At 47.4% G+C, this 22,179-nt stretch overlaps 1 protein-coding gene across 1 annotated transcript in view; it reads right to left on the bottom strand.

The window, feature by feature from the left end:
* The window catches only part of TDRD6 (tudor domain containing 6), a 408,994-nt gene extending 388,393 nt beyond the window's left edge, over window positions 1-20,601 (bottom strand). The window contains 2 exon segments of the mRNA XM_029596059.1: window positions 14,728-17,058; window positions 17,061-20,601. Of these exon segments, the coding sequence (XP_029451919.1) occupies window positions 14,728-17,058; window positions 17,061-20,451 (5,722 nt within the window). The 5' untranslated portion in view covers window positions 20,452-20,601.
* Window positions 20,602-22,179: the final 1,578 nt, after the last annotated feature.

Genomic DNA, 22,179 nt, shown 5'->3' on the forward strand with positions numbered 1-22,179 from the left:
AGCACTCACAACCAGTCAGTCACTCACACACACACCCAATTAGACCCCACGACCAGTCTCGATCTCTCTCACACCAGTCATCTTCCTGACCAGTCTCTCTCTCAATCACACCCATGGTCTCTTATATACAAGCTCTCAATCACACACAAATGCTCTCGTAACCACAGACACACCAGCTCTCACCCAGGCACCCATTCACACCCACAGACACACCAGCTTTCACCAAAAACGTATTCTTCCTTCACTGCAGGGATGGGCTCCAGTTCCGCTGCAGCTTTACTCCGGCAGGCCTTCTTTTTTCGCCACCACGGGAATGGTGGCCCTCGGTCGGGGTCAGGTTTCCTCTTTGCCACCACGGGCTGTGGCGGCCTTGCTTGGTCAAGGTCGGGTTTTCCTCTTCGCCGCCACTGGAATGGGCTCTCATGGCGGCCTTGCTTCGTCAGAGTTCAGCACTTCTATTCCTCCCATCCCTGGGGTTTCTGATGCCTGCCTCACCGGCCAATCAAAGGCTTCCTCCCTTCTTCCTACTCCCACTGGCAGGTAGAAGGGAGGAGGCTTCTGAATGGCCTGCGCGGGGGCAGGCAGAATGGAGGCTTCCCATTGGGCAGTGGGGGTAGGAAGAAAGACTTACCATAAACTGTGTTTCCATAGATAGCAGGATGAATTAGCAATGCTGTCTGGGAGCATCGCGACCGGATCAGTAGGCGGAGTTTCTCCTAGCATACAGGGTTTTGAACTCTGTGCGGCTGCGCGGGGAGGTTCCCGCGCGATTGCCCGATTAACCTCAGTCTCTTGTAACAAAGCACGAAAGGATCCTGTAGCAAGGACCTGCCCTCCAGGTGATGCACTGTCCTTTTGTACCGAGAACATCTCCACAAGGCCTACTGCCCAGGAGGGAAGGGTTAGGTCGGCCGTCATAGTTGGTGATTCGATTAGGAATGTAGATAGCTGGGTGGCTGGTGGGCGTGAGGATCGCCTGGTAACATGTCTACCTGGTGCGAAGGTGGCGGACCTCACGCGTCACCTAGATAGGATTTTAGACAGTGCTGGGGAGGAGCCGGCTGTCGTGGTACATGTAGGCACCAACGACATAGGAAAATGTGGGAGGGAGGTTCTGGAAGCCAAATTTAGGCTCTTAGGTAGAAAACTTAAATCCAGAACCTCCAGGGTAGCATTCTCTGAAATGCTCCCTGTTCCACGCGCAGGTCACCATAGACAGGCAGAGCTCCGGAGTCTCAATGCGTGGATGAGACGATGGTGCAAGGAAGAGGGATTCAGTTTTGTTAGGAATTGGGGAACCTTTTGGGGAAGGGGGAGTCTCTTCCGAAGGGATAGGCTCCACCTTAACCAGGGTGGAACCAGACCGCTGGCTCTAACCTTTAAAAAGGAGATAGAGCAGTCATGGGATAGGTGGTGATGTCCTTTCGTGGATTACAAACTGGCTAAAAGACAGGAAACAGAGAGTAGGATTAAATGGCCAATTTTCTCAGGGGAAAGGAGTGGGCAGTGGAGTGCCTCAGGGATCTGTATTGGGACCCTTACTTTTCAATATATTTATAAATGATCTGGAAAGAAATACGACAAGTGAGGTAATCAAATTTGCGGATGATACAAAACTGTTCAGAGTAGTTAAATCAAGAGCAGATTGTGATAAATTGCAGGAAGACCTTGTGAGGCTGGAAAATTGGGCATCAAAATGGCAGATGAAATTTAATGTGGATAAGTGCAAGGTGATGCATATAGGGAAAAATAACCCTTGCTATAGTTACAAAATGTTAGGTTCCATATTCGGTGCTACTACCCAAGAAAGAGATCTAGGAGTCATAGTGGATAACACATTGAAATGTGCTGCGGCAGTCAAAAAAGCAAACAGAATGTTGGGAATTATTAGAAAGAGAATGGTGAAAAAAACGGAAAATGTCATAATGCCTCTGTATCGCTCCATGGTGAGACCGCACCATGAATACTGTGTACAATTCTGGGCGCCGCATCTCAAAAAAGATATAATTGCAATGGAGAAGGTACAGAGAAGGGCTACCAAAATGATAAGGGGAATGGAACAGCTCCCCTATGAGGAAAGACTAAAGAGGTTAGGACTTTTCAGCCTGGAGAAGAGACGGCTGAGGGGGGATATGATAGAGGTGTTTAAAATCATGAGAGGTCTAGAATGGGTATATGTGAATCGCAATTTTACTCTTTCAGATAATAGAAAGACTTAGGGGTCACTCCATGAAGTCAGCATGTGGCACATTTAAAACTAATCAGAGAAAGTTCTTTTTTACTCAACGCACAATTAAACTCTGGAATTTGTTGCCAGAGGATGTGGTTAGTGCAGTTAGTATAGTTGTATTTAAAAAAGGATTGGATAAGTTCTTGGAGGAGAAGTCCATTACCTGCTATTAATTAAGTTTACTTAGAAAATAGCCACTGCTATTACTAGCAACTGTAACATGGAATAGACTTAGTTTTTGGGGTACTTGCCGGGTTCTTATGGCCTGGATTGGCCACGGTTGGAAACAGGATGCTGGGCTTGATGGACCCTTGGTCGGACCCAGTATGGCATGTACTTATGTTCTTATAGAAAAATAAAATGTATTTAGAGTGTGTGTGTAGACTGTCTAGGGAGGAGGGTGGGATCGCATGGCTAATTTATCCGGTTATCTACGGAAACGCCGTTTATGGTAAGCAAACTTGCTTTTTCCCAGCCATAGCAGGCTGAATTAGCCATGCTGTCTGGCAGTCCCAAGCTCCTGGGTGGTGTCTAGATGTTTGTTTGTAGGTTAGGATGCCACCTTTAAATTTTGAACTGTAGACAGTCTTATTTGTGTGTCATGGTTGACAGGATTGCTGATTCCATGGCTGCATCAGAAGAGCTCTGCTGTTGTAAGCAGTAGTGCACAGTGAAAGTGTGTAAAGAAGACCAAGTGGCCGCTTTGAAAATGTCTATCAGCGAAACGTTTCTGTAATGGGCGACTGATGTTGCAGTTGCTCTTATTTGGTGTGCTTTTGGTGTCGTTTGTAATGGCAGATTACGCTTATTGTAGCAAAAGGTAATGCATTGGGACAACCAACTAGCCAGAGTCCTTTTGGAGACAGATTGGTTAGGAGAGTTTGGGTTAAAAGAGAGGAACGGCTGGGATGGTCTGGATTCCGAATGAGTTCTCTGTTTGTAATAAGCCAATGCTCTTTTACAGTCCAAGGTGTGGAGAAGCTTATCTCTGTTGTTCTGATGAGGTTTTGGTTTGAAAATGGGAAGAGTAATGGACTGGTTGATATGAAACGCAGATACCACCTTCGGGAGGAAGGTAGGATGCGGACGAAGGGTGACCTTGTTATGAAAGAATTCTAAATATGGGGAGTAGTGAACCAAGGCTTGTAATTCACTTACTCTCTGTGCTGATGTTACTGCCACTAAGAAAACTGTTTTCCAAATAAGGTATTTGATATGACAGGCGTCTAGAGGTTCAAAGGGGGTAACATTAGTTGTTCCAGTACGATATTGAGATTCCATGGTACCGGCGGCTTTGTGACCGGTGGTTTTAGATGTAGAATGCCAAGCAAGAATCTGGAGATTAAAGGGTGGTTGGAAATAGGTAGTCTGTTCTGAGTACGGTGAAAAGCTGCAACTGCACTAACATGTACTCTAACAGAGGCGTATGCGAGACCCGCTGTGAAAAGAGTATGGAGGTATTCTAGAAGATGTGTTATCGTTGTAGAGAAAGGGTCTAGGTTCTTTGGTCTGTACAAGTCTGAGTACAGACGTCATTTCTCGGCATAGTTACGCCTGGTGGACAGTTTTCTGGATTCAATGAGAACGTCCTCAAGTTGAGATGAGAGTCCCAGGTAATTCAGTACATGCCTTTCAATCTCCATGCTGTCAGATGGAGGGATTGATGCATTGGATGAAGAAGGGATCCCCCTTCCTGAGTTAGAAGTTGGGGATGGTTTTCCAGTAGGATTGGTAGGTGAATGGATAGTCATAGAAACATAGAAATGACGGCAGAAGAAGACCAAACAGCCCATCCAGTCTGCCCAGCAAGTTTCGCACTTTTTTATTTTCTCATACTTCTCTGTTACTCTTGGCTCTTAGTAACCTTTTGGTTCTATTTCCCTTCCACCCCCACCATTAATGTAGAGAGCAGTGTTGGAACTGCATCTAAGTGAAATATCTAACTTAATTAGTTAGGGGTAGTAACCGACGCAATAAGCAAGCTACACCCATGCTTATTTGTTTACCCAGACTATGTAATTCAGTCCTTGTTGGTTGTCTGTATAGAGATCCACTTTTCTTCATTCCCCCTGCCGTTGAAGCAGAGAGCTATGCTGAATATGCACTGAAAGAAATATCAGGCTTATTTGGTTTGGGGTAGTAACCGCCGTAACAAGCAAGCTACTCCCCGCTTTTTTGTGAATGCAAATCCTTTTTTCCACATTTCCTCTTGCTGTTGAAGCTTAGAGCAATGTTGGAGTCGCATTAACCGTGTGTATGTTTATTGAATAAGGTTATTATTTCCAGGTAGTAGCCGTCATTCCCGCGAGCCACCCACTCTTCATTCACATCCTCTAGACTTTATGGATCCACAGTGTTTATCCCACGCCCCTTTGAAGTCCTTCACAGTGCTGGTCTTCACCACTTCCTCCGGAAGGGCATTCCAGGCATCCACCACCCTCTCTGTGAAGAAATACTTCCTGACATTGGTTCTGAGTCTTCCTCCCTGGAGCTTCAAATCGTGACCCCTGGTTCTGTTGATTTTTTTCTGACGGAAAAGGTTTGTCGTTGTCTTTGGATCATTAAAACCTTTCAAGTATCTGAAAGTCTGTATCATATCACCTCTGCTCCTCCTTTCCTCCAGGGTGTACATATTTAGATTCTTCAATCTCTCCTCATAAATCATTTGATGAAGACCATCCACCTTTTTGGTCGCCCTTCTCTGGACCGCCTCCATCTTGTCTCTGTCTCTTTGGAGATACGGTCTCCAGAACTGAACACAGTACTCCAGGTGAGGCCTCACCAAGGACATGTACAAGGGGATAATTACTTTCCTTTTCTTACTCTATATTCCTCTCTCTATGCAGCCCAGCATTCTTCTGGCTTTAGCTATCGCCTTGTCACATTGTTTCGCCGACTTCAGATCATTAGACACTATCACCCCAAGGTCTCTCTCCTGCACATCAGCCCTTCTCCCCCCATCAAATACAGTTCATTCGGATTTCCACTCTCCATATGCATGACTCTGCATTTCTTGGCATTGAATCTCAGCTGCCATATCTTCGACCACTCTTCTAGCTTCCTTAAATCCCGTATCATTCTCTCCACTCCTTCCAGCGTGGTTCTGCAGGTGGGGGCAGCGCTCCCAGAGAGAAATCCTGAGAAGGGCGGCGTGGTTCCGGATGGTGGCTTGATCGCGATCTCTGAGAAGAAGACCAATCCGATTGAGAACTATCCCCCTCTAACGAATTATTTGTAGAGAGGTGGACTATTTCTACGTCAGAATCGGTTCGTGGAGATTCTGACATTTGGAGAGGTTTCTTCTTAGCCTTCTGTTTGGAATGGCGTTCACGTTGAGGTGGATCTTGGGGAGAAGTCAATGGTGGAGCTGTAGGTGGGTCCTGATGTTTTGTACGCTTTGCATTACCATGATGGTGATGGCTAACGTGTTTCCTTTTCCAAATATCATGTTGAGATGACCCAGATAGCGAAGCAGCTCTCCCAGAAGCACCGTCCGATGCACCTAGCATCGATGCGTCGTGTGATAAGGCACTCTGTGCCGATGCGTCGTGAGTTGTCTGTGGCACCGATGCACCGTGAGATGCGCAGTATGGCTGCTCCGTGTCTCCCATGCTCCAAGTGCTTCAGCATCAAGGAGCGGGAACGAGCGGGTACAGAACCCTGTGCCCCTAACGGCGCATTCGATCTTCCTGCCGAAGGAGTCGAGGCCTTGACTTCCCTTCGCAGCCCTGGTGGCCAAGTGATCGTCTAGGCAGCTTCTTCTTTATTTTCTTTGTCGGGCCCAGTGAAGAATGAGGCAACCGTAGGCGCGCGATTTTCTCGGCACGCTGTCTTCGGGCCCGGGGCAACATCTGACCACAGTCTCTGCATGAGGCTGTGTCATGCTGTGGGCCCAAGCAAATGTAGCAATAATTATGTCCATCAGCGCCATCGCTGAAGCGACAAATAAAACAAAAACAAAAAAAACAAAAACAAAAACAAAAACAAAAAAATCGAAAAAATTCTGAAGAGATGAGGAAGGAGAAATCACCCCGCGTGCAATCCTGCTCATGGAAAAAAAAAAAAAAAAAAGCGAGACTGAGGTAAATCGGGCAATCGCGCGGGAACCTCACCGCACAGAGTTCAAAACTCTGTACTCTAGGAGAAACTCCGCCTACTGATCCGGTCGCAACGCTCCCAGACAGCATGGCTAATTCAGCCTGCTATCGCTGGGAAAAGGAGGCTTCCAATTGGCCCGTGGGGGCTGGAAAAAGGGAGAAGGAAAGTATAACAGGGCAGTGGGACACCAGGAGACACGACACACCTGCCAGTGTTTGGCAACACACTGGTGTGTTGCGACACACTGGTTGAGAAGCGCTGACATATCATGGACTGAGGGACTCTGCCTAGGGGGCAGGGTGATGACTGCACCTGCACATGCCCAGTAGAGCATGTTGAAAGCGCTAGACTGAGATCAAAGTTCCGTGCTCCATCTGATGATGTCACCCATGTGTGAGGACTAATATCCTGCTGTCCTAGGAGAACTCCCGTTACAGATAAGCAACTGTCGTCTCCACCATCTCCACAGGGAGGTTGTTCCATGAATCCACTATCCTTCTCTGTAAGGAAGTTTCCATACTACTGAGTCTACCCCCTTTCACTTTCATCTGTATCATGCTACCTTGCTTTGTAATCATAATTTAAAAGCCATCATGGTTCTTAAGATAGACCACATGTTCTAGAGTATTTTTTGCATTTTCCCTCTTATCTTTCCTATCTCAATTTTCCTTCATGTATTCAGTGCAGCCATGTAAACACACATAAAAGCTTCATTAAGAGAAAAACTAATTTCTAAATTCTTTGCTTCTCATTTTTTTAATCTGCCAATCTCTGCTTGACCTTTCACAGTTCTAACACATACATCCATCCTAAACCAATTTTATGCCAAATGGCATCAGCAATAGGGACAACAAACATGCATGGAAACCATCTAATGAGGCTTCAAAATATCCATCCCCCGGCTGATCATACAAGTCACTTGCCTCACTCCTTTATCTTTGTCACGTAAAAAAAAACAAAACAAAAAAAACCCCAAACAAAAAAAACCCAAAAACCAAGATTAAATTCCATAGCCATTTATATACAAAACAAAATATCTAGTACAAAAGACTAGGAACCACTAGTCTGCAATTTACTTTCAGGATATGCAGCACTATATACTCAGACTAAACAACTTTTTTTTTCTATCACTTGAGATTTGTGACATACAAAGAAAAAAAAACACCTTTCCAGTAACACCCTACTTCCTGGTTGAGCTTTTCAGAGACCACAAATTTCATCATCAGCTTTTAAAAAGACTTGGTATATGGTCAGAAAATGCATAAACCCCAGAAAGAGAGAAAAGGAAAATTGGTTCTTACCTGCTAATTTTCGTTCCTGTAATACCACAGATCAGTCCAGACAAGTGAGTTTTATTCATCCCTACCAGCAGATGGAGGAGGTAAAGAACAAAACTTTGGGCACTGCCACAAATATGAGAGTGCCACCTGCAGACCTTCAGTATTAATCGATACCCAAGCCAATATAAGTAAAAATAAAGAGCGAACAAGGCTCCCAACATGGATACCCCTGACCAACTAGATAACCATGCAGAAAACACTAAACCTAGAAATTGAAGCCAATAAAATGGCAAATCTGCTTTGCAAATAAATAGCCCATAGGGTCAAGCCAAGATAGAGGCTGACGCTACACTAGCCACCGCACAAAAGAAACCACAAATCAAAAGGTTCCCTTGAGTGTTTGTTGGTTATAGAGTTGCAAATAAATACAGCAATAAACCAAGCAGTCTTTCGGCAGAGATCCTCAGGGCGGGCCTCTGGACTGATCTGTGGTATTACAGGAACGAAAATTAGCATGTATGAACCAATTTTCCTTTCCTGAACATACCTAGATCAGTCCATACAAGCGGGATGTACCAAAGCCCTCTTACACTGGGTGGGAACCCGAAAGACCCACTCAAAGAATACTCTCTCCAAAAGGGACCACCTCCGGGGCCCGCACATCCGAACGGTAATACGTGGTAAAAGTGTGCAATGAAGACCACGCCGCGACTCTACAGATCTCTTGGAGAAACACCAGCTGACACTCAGTCCAGGATGTTGTCTGAGCTTGAGTCTAATGTGCTCTAAGACCCACTGGACCACTCTTCTTTTTGATACATACGCTGCAGAGATAGTCTCTTTCAACCAATGAAACAAAGAAGCCTTAGATGCCTTTTTGCCCTTTTTTGCTCCCCCAAACAAATGATCAGAACGACGAAAAGCATTAGTGACTTTCAAGAAATGTAATACTACTCGTCTCACATCCAAAAGGTGAATTTCTTGTTCCATCGAGGGATCCCTAGCCCAATCCGGAAACCCGGACAACTCCATTGATTGGTTTACATAAAAAACAGACACCACGTTAGGAAGAAACGAAGGTACCATACGCAAGGACACTGTCAGGCCGATTCAGTAAAGTCCGCAGGAGAGCGGACGAACGCCTGCTCTGCCGGTGCGCGCAATGTAGTATTCAAATTAGGTGGCACGGTAGAAACAGGAAAAAGGAGGCGCTAGGGACACTAGCGCGTCCCTAGCGCCTCCTTTTTTGACAGGAACGGTGGCTGTCAGCGGGTTTGACAGCTGACACTCAATTTTGCCAACTCTGGTTCTCGAGCCTGCTGACAGCCACGGGCTCGGAAACTGGACGCCGGCAAAATTGAGCATCCGGTTTTCGGCCTGACAGCCGCAGGCCGAACTCAAATTTTTTTTTTTTTTTTAACTTTTTGTTTTACTCTTCAGGACCTCGAACTTAATATTGCCATGATATTAAGTCGGAGGGTGCACAGAAAAGCAGTAAAAACTGCTTTTCTGTGCACTTTCCCGGTGCCGGAAGAAATTAGCGTCGACTTTTGGGTCGGCGCTAATTTCTGAAAGTTAAGTGTGCGGCTTGGCTGCACATTTTACTTTCTGTATCCCACGCGCATACGTAATAGGGCCATCAACATGCATTTGCATGTTGAGGGCGCTATTAGGTGCCGCGGGTTGGACGCGCGTTTTCCTCCCCTTACTGAATAAGGGGTAAGGGAAAACGCGTGTTCAATAGCAGGCTAACAGTGCGCTCCGTCGGAGCGCACTGTACTGTATCGGCCTGTGTATTGGACAATAGCCGGAGAAACGGATCATGGCACGAAAGCGCCTGCAATTCCGAAATCCTTCTAGCCAAACAGATAGCTACCAAAAAGACAGTCTTCAGAGTCAGGATCTTCAAAGAGCCTCTGAATCGGTTTGAACAGCTCCTAGTAAAGAACCCGTAGCACGAGATTAAGATTCCATTCCGGACAAATGCGATGCAGAGGTGGACTGAGATGTTTTGACTCCTCGTAGAAGACGCACCACATCCGGATGGGATGCCAAGGCCTTCCCCTGGACTCTCCCTCTGAGACAACCCAAAGCGGAAACCTGGATCCGAAGGGAACTATGGGCTAATCCGCTGGATAAACCCACCTGCAAAAAAGACAAAATATGGGACACTGACACCTGAAGAGTGTTCAATCCCTGTTGTCCACACCAGGTCTCAAACACCTGCCATACCCTGGAATAGGCTAAAGAGGTAGCAGGGAGTCTAGCTTGGAGCAGCATGGTAATTACTGGTTCCGAATACCCCCTCACACGCAATCGCCTCCTCTTAAAATCCAGGCCGCGAGACCAAAACGATCCTCCCCATCAGAAAATATAGGATCCTGACGCAGGAGATCCAGATTGTTCCCAGTCATCCACCAGGCCAGACTGGCCCTGGTCGACTCCGTCAGAGCCAGGGGCAAGAAATATTGTTGCGACAGAGGATTCCAACGGGACAACAAGGCTCTCTGCAGAGGCCTCAAATGGGCAAACACCCAGAGCACTGTTGCGTCTGGTCTCAGATGGTGCCTCATCTTTCTTCCTTCTCTCTCCTCAAACTTGGAAAGATGGCTGCTGCCGCGTCTTCATGCTGCTCTCTCCGGCGTCCCCGGAACAGCAATGGCATTCGCCATGTTTCTCCTGAGGGCCTCCTAGGGTGCGCGCACGCACCCCATGATTTTAACCACGTCATGGCGGAAACCTCGGGAGCATCCCCTCCGAGTGACATCATGCCATCCGGATATTTAGCCTGCCCTTCGTTTGCTAACAAACTGAGTTAGCAAGGATTGTGAATGGATTGAACGCCTCCGGTCTAAACTGCTCTGCCGCTTCCTTTCTGCCGCTGGAAGCTCTCTGCCCTTTGGGCAGAGAGAGCTGACCTGGGTACCCGCTCCTTGGGGGCCCTTATGCTTTCTTTCAGGTGCCTATCTGGGATACCAGGTACTCGCTCCTCGAGGGCCTGCTCTCCATGCCTTGGTACCTGCAAGTCAACTACTTCTGCCTGCCAGGATATCCATCAATACAGCTATCTACTTCAGTGAGTAATCTAACCTTGTCAGTCTGTCTCACCTACAGCTCAGCGCTGGGATTCTGCATCCGGGACTTCTTCTCCTACCTCGCGCTGCCTACCATCTATTCAAGTGTGGGACTGGTCTCCTCTGCTGAGGACCCCTGGACTGCCTCACTACTGCCACCCCTGGCCAGTATCTCCAAGCTGTATAATAAATACATATCTGTATACATATCCTTACGTATATGCAGACATGTATAGAGTCTATACACGCAGACTCTATACATGTCTGCGTGTACAGAGTCTTGCCTAGTACTGCAGTTCCTCACGGGGCTCCTCCCCATGGAAGTGGCCATCGCCGCAGTACCCAAGAATCCACTCCAACACCTCAAAGCCATAACAGGCACCAGTTCCAATGTTGACGCCATTGAGCCCAGGACCTGTAAGTAATCCCAGACCTTGGGCACCTGTAGACGAAGCAGATGCGCTATCTGCCCCTGAATTTTGTTCACCCTGTCGTCTGTTAAGAAACACTCTGCTCCACTGGGTGTCAAAATGGGCTCCCAAGTATTCGAGGGAACGGGAGGGGACCAGATGGCTTTTCTGCACACTGATAACCCAGCCTAGAGATTCCAGGAGCGACCGATATCGGTCCACAGACCGCACACATTCCTCTAGTGACTTTGCTCGTATCAGCCAATCGTCCAAGTACGGGTGCACCAGCAATCCCTCCTGTTGCAGCGCCACCGCCACTACCATTATCACCTTTGTAAAGGTCCGCAGGGTGGTGGCCAGCCCGAAAGGCAGCGCTTGAAACTGACAGTGCTGCCCCAGAACCATGAATCTGAGAAACTTCTGGTGCTCCTGATGGATGGGGATATGCAGATAAGCCTCGGTGAGATCCAGAGATGCCAAAAACTCTCCTCCCCGTACCGCTGCAATTACGGTGCGCAACGTCTCCATCCAAAAATGTGGTACCTTCAAACTCTGGTTGACTTTCTTCAGGTCTAGGATAGGTCAGAACGTGCCTTCCTTCTTGGGCATCACGAAATAGATTTAATATCTGTCTTGTCCCTGTTCGGACACTGGCACCGGTACAACCACCTCCAGACTTAACCGCTTAAGTGTTTCCTGGACCGCTGCCCGCTTGCTTCGGGAAAGATAACGTGACTCTAGAAAGACATACCTCAGTGGGCGAGAAAATTCTAAGGCGTAGCCGTTTCTCACCACGCTCAACACCCTCCGGTCGGAAGTGATCTTGGTTCACTCCCCGTAGAACCAGGCCAGCCTGCCCCGATTACCAGAGACGAGGAACGGACCTGCCGGATCTCATTGTGAGGACTTATTGCCACCCGCACCCTGGGTGGATCCGCCTCTAGATGACCTTCCAAGCCCCTCGAAAGGACTGTTGCCTATGCAGGGCAAAAACATCTGGACTCCCGAAAGTGAGGCCGAGAAGAGAAAGGTTCTCAGCCAGATTTTCGATCCTCTGGCAGCCTATTGCCCTTTGTCTCTCCCAGTGACTTCATCAGACGATCGAGGTCCTCACCAAACAGCAGTTTCCCCTGAAAGGGCAGATTACAGAGCTGCGATTTTGATGACAGATCCGCTGACCAGTTGCGTAACCACAAGTGTCGTATGGACGCCACTACTGAAACCATAGCGCAGGCCGTGGTTCTCATCAGGTCATACAAGGCATCCACGCCATAGACCACCCCTGCCTCCAGGCGGGCCGCCTGAACTGGGGAAAGAGTCCCGGAGGCAGACTGCTCCTGCGGCTTCTAGGTCCAACACAAACAGGCCCGCTGCATCAGACTTGCACATGCCGCCGCCCACAGGCCGAGCCCCAGGACCTCAAAAGCTCGTTTGAGATGCACTTCCAACTTCCAATCCTAAACATCCTTCAGAGCGGAAGCTCCAGCCATCGGAATGGAATAGTGGTCTTCTTAGTGCCTGCCGAAACTGCCGCATCCACCTTTGGGACCTTAAGAACGTCCAGATGGTCCTGCAGAAGCGGATAAAGCTTGGACATTGCTCTGTTAACTTGCAGACCCGAGTCAGGGGAATCCCACTCAGTTGATCAATTTCTGGATTTTCTTTGGAATTGGGAAAGCGCGGGGGGGGGGGGGGGGAGGGGTGTCTCCGTAGGCCAACCAGAACTGGATTAACCCCTTCATCATCTGAATCCTCCAGGGTGAGCTTAATCCCCAGCTCCTCCAACACCTGAGTTATAAGCAGGCGAAGCTCCTCTCTCTTAAAAAGCCGGATCACCCGCGGATAATCTCCTCAAGCCTCTGGACCCTCCAAGGTATCTCTGTTCAATTTTAGAGTCCCCTGGGTCCAGAGGGGGACCCTCAATCGGGTCCCCATCCTGATCAGCCTCCGAGGAGACCTCATCCTCCTTAGACTCGTCCGAATCTTCCAAGTCCGATTCCAATCACGCTAGCTGTACCTCAGGAGGCAGAGTATGCAGGCCCATGGAACCTTATGGGGGGACCTTCCCCCTCTTTGCCGAACCCGTCGGCCTTCTGTGACACCGCACTTACTTGCCCACCTAGCCAAGAAGGTCTCGTGAGTAAAGTACGAATTCGGGTGAACCCCCCCACCCCCCCAGGTCCCTGAAGGGCGCTTGGAGCTGCTAGGGCCTGAGACATCCGGACCTTTTTCCCTAGGTCAATCCATGGGAGACAGGAGCGACGGGGAACCCCCCCCAGGAGAAGCCCCCCTCTCCGGCTCCGCTTCTGCGGCCATAGCCACTCCCTCCTGTGATCCCAGCACCACCACCGCAGTCCACGAATACCTCCGCAGCTTTGCTTGCCTTTCAGACCCCCCTCCCCCCCCTCCAGCACACTCCGACCACAGGAGGAGGTCATTCAGGCCGACCAACGGGCTACACAGGCCCTGCAGGTCTCGCTGAGCTGCTTGTCTGTCATAACAAGCACCAAGAAATAAAGCAAGGCAAAATAAAAATCCAAACAGGCAATCCTATGCTTGCCGCGCTTCCACGCGGCCCGGATCGCGAGGGGGAGGGGCGCACCACGCGGCAGCTGTCAAACCTTGAAGAGGGCACACTGCCACAAGAATTTCCCACCGGCACGGTGAACAGGCCGCTGCCGCAACTGAAAACCACACAGCTCGCTCGGGACTACAGCCAGTCCCCACTCGAGTGAATCTGCTTCAACTGGGACCACCCTCCTCCGAATGATCCCCCGATCCGCCCACTTACTGCCCGGCCTGCACCCGATCTTGCCGAGGATTTCAGCCTGCTGGGCCACACAGCCTGCCACATGCTTCTGCTGTTGCAAAAACAGACAACTGTCGCCGATTTATTTTTTTTTTTAACACAAAGATTTAAAGGCCCAGACACACAGGAAAGCAGAAAAATAAAAGTAAGGGTACTTCCCTGTCCTGGGCAGGCAGAGGGGCTTCGGGCCCACCGAGGGAACCAAACCACAGGCTGTCAGGTGTCCCGGGCTGAAGCTGGCCAGGGGCATCCAACCCCCCGGTTCGCCCGGCTCCACCCAAGGGACGACCCTTCTGCAGGAGCCTGTCACCTCGGGGAGCAATTTTTCTTAAAATATCCAGTCATTCAGGACTGCAGAGTTAGCACCTCTACCATCTGCTGGAGGTAGAGAAATACTGAGTTTGTGCACTGCCACAAATACGAGAGTGTCACCTGCAATAAGTTTTGTTCTCTACCTCCATCTGCTGGTAGGGATGAATAAAACCCGCTTGTCTGGACTGATCTGAGTATGTTCAGGAAATTAAGCTTTTAAGGTATATTTTCCTTCAGTTATACAGCACTGTAAGCCACTTTGATGATTTAAATTAAGATTCAGTCAATCAAATAAAAAAATATATATATTTTAGCCCTTAAATACCTATTGGGAACCTCTTTAATCTACAAGCCTAAAGTTGGACAAGTTGGTATGTGCTTTTCAAAGAAATTCCTCAATTAACTCCATATTCCCTCATTTTATGTATTTTCCTCTAACAATAAAATATACAACCCACAATTTGTAAACTTTTAAAGCTTATTGGATAGTCAATTTTGACTTCTACCACCATACCTATGTCCAGATTTGGTAAAGTCTCAACTTCTGTTTCATCCATTCCTTCTTCATCAGATACCAAAATGTTGCTGAATTCATTAGCAGTCTCAGTGTTATGCTTTTTAAAGACTTCTTCGTACATGTCTTGCTCTGCTTGCATTTCTTTGCTACAAACCACCTGCTGCATCAACTGTTCCTCACTTAACTCTGTAATTACTTCACACACAGAATGTGCTAGGCTGCCTTCGGTACAAAGAGAACAAGCATCAGGTGTAAGAAGCTGGACATCAGATGATTCACATCCTGCAAGCCATTTTTTTCCTTCACCATCATCCTCGCCATCTTCAACTTGCCAACACTCTATATTTTTTTCACCTATTTGAACACTGAATTCTCCATGCTCAAGCTCATTTGCATCCAGATCATTCCGAGAATTAATTTCAATCACAGCAGCTTCAATTGTCTGAAAAGGGCTTACATAGGGTACAATATCAAAACACAGATTGAGTGCAAGTTCACTTGTGCCTGCACCTGGTGAAGTGGTTTGCTCCATACTATTTTGCTGGTTTCCCTCAGCAAAGCCAGCTACTTCTGTAGATAGTTCATGGGTAACAGGAGCAATACTCTTTGCAACATCAATATTTTCAATAAGCATGCCTTGGCTATCTGCAGAATTCTCATTTATACTAAGCTGCCAAAATTGTTTCATTTCATCATTAATGTTCTTTCCTTTGCATTCCAGTGTTACAAGTGACAGAAGTATTCCTCCAGCCTCTTGATAGCCTTCAGTGGCTACTACAGTAACCTGCAACATGCCTTCTGTGGACATCTCATAAAACATCTTGTTTCCATCTGGAGTCCATGAACCTTCCGATGAATTGAACCCAAATAGGCAGCATGGAAAGGCCTGAACTTTTATTGTTAATAGTTCATTAGGTATTGGCCTTATGAAGTCTTTGCTGGTATCTTCTTCATTTCCATAGTCAACAAATCTTACAGTTGCAATATCACCTTCAACTTTCTCAACCAGTGCCCTGTACCACTGTGCATCTTCACTATACTTTACCATATAAGCATCACCAATACAAATGTTAAGAACAGAATCTGGATTACTTATTTCAAGTGCTCCATTTTCCTGCATTTTCTGTGTTAAATATTCAAGATCTGTTGAATCAGCAAACTGACACCAAAAATGTTCAGGACCATCTACTGCAGTAGCATAAGATGCTATGGTCTGACCTTTCCCTGGATTCATCCAATTAAATTGTTTTAAATTAATAGCTTCCTTTTTTTTCAGATTTTCAGAATCAGTTTCACCTAGTTTTTTCTCAGTAGCAAGGGGACTGATCAAATCAGGCTTTTCAATCAATAACTGAGAATCTGTTTTTAACTCAGAGAAGGCATGAATCAAACCATCTGCTATTAAACCTTGGTGGTCACTTAGAAGAACTTCCCATTTACCTTCATGCTGTTGTACAAACTCACAGTTTATTTGAATGTCACTTGTTCTTTGGGAAAAATAAAGGTTTGTTTCCTGTGTCCTGTTTGTAACTGATAAAGCCTGAAGGCCATTAAGTGAGCATCGAATGCTTATTGCTGGAACAGATGAAAAATCTTGTGCAAGTCTGCGAATCTTAGAGACATCAATTACTGCAGTGTTACCGTAATCTATATATTCTACACAAAAGCCATTTGTTTGCTTTTCCTTCACTACAGAGCGATACCACAAATCATCATCTGGAAACAAGGCACAGACCAAATCTCCAGGTTGCAAATCTTTTTGGTTAAGGCTTTCTAAGTTTTTTTCATTTAATCCTTCTGAAATACTAGCAAGTTGAGTTTCATCTTCTGCTAGTTGTACAAAAAAATCCGATAGGTTATTTATATGAGAAACATACACTTTTGCTTTAAATCCAGGAACAATAATTTTCTGGGGTAAATCAACAAATTTGCTCATAGATAAATGTTCATTCTCTTTGTTAATTGTTTCTTTGTTGAACTCTACAGTTTTAGAATCTTTCTGTACAGAAGAAAGAGAAACATTTACTACCTTTTTATTTCCAAAATGAGAAACTTTATTAGGGACACTCCTCTTCTCAAACACCTGATGCTTAGATAACATGTTCTCTCTTTCTGAATTCTGTGAAGCTTTCATTCTTTGCAATGCATTAATTTTGACATTACACACTTCATTAGCATCAGATCTGCATATTTTACTCTCCAGATCTTTACTTACACAGGTTGTCTTTTTGTCATTTCTAACTTTTGGTTTTCTAGACAACATACGTGTATCCGACATGGTTTCACTGGATTCTCTGTGACAGCGTAAACCCATGCTCTCTTTCATTTTGCATTAATTTGAATATTTCCATCATAAAGTTCAACTATTAGTTTTCCATCTGATTCTTTAGCTACAACCATTGCCTTTAATCTTCTGTCCATGACAGCCTTTTCAAACCACTCTTTAACTTCTGCTGGAACATTAACTGGAATATCAGACAAACCACATTTAATAGCTTGCATAGGTAAACTGAGAATTTTGTATGCATCTTTGGGTATCGGAAGCAGGTCCTCCTCCTTAAATGTTTGGGTATTTCCAAAATCAACAAAAAAGATTTCCTTATTAGACTTTGCAGATTTAATTATTCCTCTGTACCACTGATGGTCAGTATACTTTGCGAGGCACAAATTTTCACTACTTGAAGATGACTTTAAGCGGTGGGGTCTATGACATAGCTGCGTTATTTCACATGTCAACTCTTCTAGAGTATCTGAATTTCTTGCAAGCTGGCAATAAAATCTGCATGGATGATCAACATATGTCACGTACACCTCTTCTTCACTTCCAATTTTGATGTCATGCATTGAGTAATAATATGAGGAAAGCTGTAGAAATGGTACAAGAAGCTTTTCAGGTTGTACACCTCTGGCTAATCCTTTTTCTGTCAAAATACGGCAAATGCTTTGAAAAGGTGTAAGAAGGTCAACCACATGTATCAAGGTATTACTTACAGCTACTACAGCAAATACTGTGCAACTCAGCTCTACATGTTTTGCTGAGGCATCATCTACAAAGTCTCGGAAGGCTAAGACTGCTTCTTCATCCCAAACAATGGGATCGTTGCCAGTTGGTTCAATTAAATTATAAACGCTGCATCTGAATGCCTGAGCTTTTAAGGAAAGGAAATCTTTATGAATTAAACAGAGATCTTTTACAGATACAGTCTCTTTATTGCCATAATCAATATACCTTACTTCTACATGCTCTAGGGAAGATGCTTCATCAGGTGGTATTCCACTTGTAATTAAAGCTCTGTACCACTGCCCATCTTCAGAATACTTAGCTAAACAAGCAAGTCTGTTGTATTTATATGGGCACACAACATTCTTACAATAATCCTGAATTTTCTGCATTAGCCATTTAAGTTCATTTGCAGTTCTGACCAGCTGGCACCAGAACAACCCAGGAGTTTCTACATAAGATACTTGCACGGTTTCTGTACTTCCTACTTCAAACACATGTCCCATATATTCAACCACCTCGCTCAAATCTAAGGAACTATGAACTGAATTGTAACCTATTGCTGAATTCCCATTAGCATCCTTTGCTTCTGTGATTACATTACTTTGCAAATTGTTTAGTGTAGTAGAATTATCATTTAAATCATAAGTCTTCAACAATTTCAGTAATTTATCCTTTTTCAGATTTTGTTCAGCACCTAGCTGATCATTCTCTGAATTTACTTGGCTAACCTCTTTAGGAGTCTGAAAAGAAGCAAGCAAATGAATTTTCTTATCAGCAGCAGACACCTCAAACTCTTGGTATCTGGCATATCCAGTCTTAGAGAGAATTTTGCTGACATTTCTCTCTCCTGCTCTAGATTCATCAAGAACTTCAATAACATACTTATCCTCTTGTTTGCTCAGCACATAAATGACCAATTCTTTGTCAACCACCATCTTTTTAAAATAGTCAATGGTCTCCAGGCTCCAGCGGTCACACAAAGGAAAAACATCCACCAGGCAACATTTGACTGCCACGGCGGGCAACTCCTTGAACTGGGGCAACAGTTCCTTCACATCATACCAGTCCACCAGCTCAGTGTTGCCCGAGTCCAGAAAGTACACCTTCACTAACTTATCGTGGACTGCCACCACCACAGCACGGTAGAAGCAGCTGTCCTTGAACTTAGCACAGCAAAGCAAACCAGGCTGGGGTCTCATAACAATACCTTCCAGCTTGGGGGAACGGGAGTAGAAGGCTGTGATGGCCTCCATCATGCTGCTGTAGGGTGCTGCATACTCTTTGGTCCGCACCCAGAACTCAGATGGGTCAGTGACAAACTCCACCACGGCATCATGGAAGCTATGGAGGGTGAGCGGGGCACTGGCAAGGGGAAGAGGCAAGGGTGGTTGGGTGCCAGGTTCCCCCTGTCCTTCATTCCTCTGGCTGGCTGCTGCACCACCTGTTAGGCAACGGGCCTGTGCCCCAAAGAGGCTGTTAAGGTTTAGACCATCCTCCCGCCAAAGGGTGACAAAGTAGACATGCTCATAAGAGCTGTAGTACTCGATTTTGGCACTCAGGGTTTTACCAAATACCAGGGCACGGAGGTCACCCACCTGCGACGGGGTCCAGCCCCCACCCCAGTCTGTGATTCCAAAAAGGGCACAGCAATAGGTCACTACCGGCATGCGGAAGTACTCAGGCAACAGAGGGCGCAAGCCATCGTTAGCTACAAGTTCCTTGCGGCCGTAGTCCACTAGCAAAACCTGGGCTAGCCGTTGTTCGTGGAGAAGTTCCTGCAACAGAGCCCGATGCCAGTGACCATCAGCAGCACGGGCGGCACAGGGCTGCCCCAGCACCTCAGCTGCCCCACTCTCCTCCGGGCACCGGGCCTCATACACGTGGTCCATACTGTCGGAGAGACGCTGGATCTCCTGGGCCAGGCTTCTCAGCTGGCAGAAAACGCGCTGCGGATCCGCTACGTGCGTGACGATGATGGGCTCCGTGACTCCCGGCTGCAGCTGCGGGTAGAAATAATCCAGATGGCCGGCCATAGCAGGAAAGGCTCTACTGTGTTCGGTTTTAGCAGTCTTGTGCGGCGGCAGGTGGGAGGTGAGTGGCGAGAGGCAGCGTTGCAGGAGGGCGCGGAAAGTGGGGTCTGGGATGCGTTGGGCCAGGCCTTGCTCCTGCATGCGCTCTGTCAGGGCAAGCGTGTCCAGCACAAGCAGTCGCTGAGCCCAGATCACGTCGCGTACCACGCCCTGCACGTCCGAGCCCCGCAGAGAACCCAGCACCTCCAACGCCCGCGGAGACCAACACTTCAGCTCTCCACAGCTCAGCGGCACCAGGTTGGCCAAGACGCACGCCACCACTTCGCCTGGTAGCTGGAAAAACTCCGGGCGGCCCGGGGCCAGGCCCTCCGCCCTGCTCACTACAGGCCGGCCCTCGTCCAGCAGCAGGAGACGGTACTCGTCGCCCTGGCGGCTGATGACGCGGCTGCGCTGCCACTGCGCGCCCACCTGCACGAGGCAGCACTCCCCAGGGCACGGGACGCAGAGCCCGAAGGTCGGGCCCGCTGTATAAGCTTGGATGTCGTTACGGAGGCGCCGATAGGCCGTTGATTTATGCGGCAGGGAGCCCCACAGGCGCACCAGGATAACGTCTGGCCGCGCGTCAACGTAGGAGATCCGCAAGGAGACGGAGGAACCCGGGGAGGGCAGGAGGGGCCCGTAACTCATCCTCCTGCCGTGTCGCGCGCGCACACTTTTCCGCAGGAACAGAATAGTGGAGTTGGGGGGAGAGAGAGAAAAACGGACAGGCGTTCACTTCGTGACGTAACGAAAACAAACTCCCTCGCGGCTACTTTTCGGAGCGCGTGTCCCGGATGTGGAGGACCTAGGGGGGCTAGAGGGCGGGCGGGTTAAAGCGAATTAAGTTGCTGCGGCTACGTGGACGTCCGCCGACACGTGACACTTCCTCCTCCTCCCTGGGCCTCGAAAAAAAACTTATTAGTGCGGGAGAGAAAGTAAAGTCAAATTAAATAAGTGCGGTTCAGTTTGAATGTCGCTAGTACATACGAGTTCAACTGGTGCGCTTTTTGGTTCCGCGCTGGCTGAAAGCAAACTTCTCTGGTGTGACGGGCAAAAACGTACTTTTGGTTCTTCTCTGCCCCCTAATATCGGCGGCTAAAGGAGGCGATAGTTTGTGACGCAGAACCCGCGTTCTTAGGCGGTTTTGTTCTGAAGACCGTTATTTGGTCCCAGTGACCCGTTGATATTTACCAGTTAAAGGGAGCGTTTTCTTGCGTGGAGCCGCCTCGAAGCGCTTGCTCTGCTGTTGACGCGGAGTGTCGGGATTGCAGAGTTCACCGATTATAGCCGTAATTAAAGCACATGGTCAAACGGTAGCGTGGGGAACCTTGTACTGCCAGTGCTAGACTTTCCTATCTGTGTCCTTTAGAATTCGCTTACCGAAAAATGATTTATTTCCATTTCTTTGTGACGTCAAAGCACAGCATTAGGAGACGGATTCAGTTCCTCCAGCTCTCGCCTGTTTATAAGAAAGTGATATTCTGTAGCTCTTGAACAAAACTGTCATTGTGATAGATGTGAGAGGTTTTTATTTTTTACTTTTCCTGAGAATTTATCAGGGTTTATTTTGACAAAAACAAAAAAATGAGTGGAAAAATTTGACTCATTTTTCTGGGCAAATACTGGAGTGTATTTGGTGGACAGAAGCCAGGGCAATAAATATTGATCAGATTCTCCCCTCCCCCCCGAACATCCAGCATCCCTGTCTCTAACCCCCTTCCCCTGCTTAGCATGTCACTTACTTTTCCCGTTGATAGCAGGCTGATTTAGTCATGCTGTATGGGAGCACATCGCGATCCTGGTACGCAGAGCTTCCCTCAGTGAGTCAGCTGTGCCGTGTGTTTCCACGCGAATCACCTCAGTCTATTTTTTTTCCGCGAGCGAATGCACATGTGCTTTTTTTCTCGCTCAGTGAGTTTTTCAAATTAGATTTTTTTTTTCGAGTTTTGTCTCCGTAAAATGGCACCGAAACCTTCAGGGTTTAAATATTGCCAATGTGGGAAGATTATGCCCCTCACGGAAGGACATAATTGTTATTTGTGCCTCGGGCCCTATCATGTCCACGGATCCTGTCGACATTGCAGAAGAATGTCACCCCGAGTGCGCCAACATCGCGTGGAGCAGATTGAGCGGCTAAAATCATCAGGCGCTTATGCCCGGCCAGGTGAAGACACCATCGACTACATCAAAAGCGGGCCTCCTCCCTGGGACCACGGAAGAAGCTGTGACACTTATCAGGAGTTGGGCCCAGGTAATCTTTGCCTACAGAGCCCAAGAAATCGCACCAGGGGTCGAGGATCACTCCCCCCTACTCCCATTAAGACCATCTGCTTCGTCCGAGGCACAGGGATCTGTCCCCGGCGTTTCGTGGCCTAG

The sequence above is a fragment of the Rhinatrema bivittatum genome, chromosome 3 (assembly GCF_901001135.1).
Source record: "Rhinatrema bivittatum chromosome 3, aRhiBiv1.1, whole genome shotgun sequence".
Taxonomy (NCBI): domain Eukaryota; kingdom Metazoa; phylum Chordata; class Amphibia; order Gymnophiona; family Rhinatrematidae; genus Rhinatrema; species Rhinatrema bivittatum.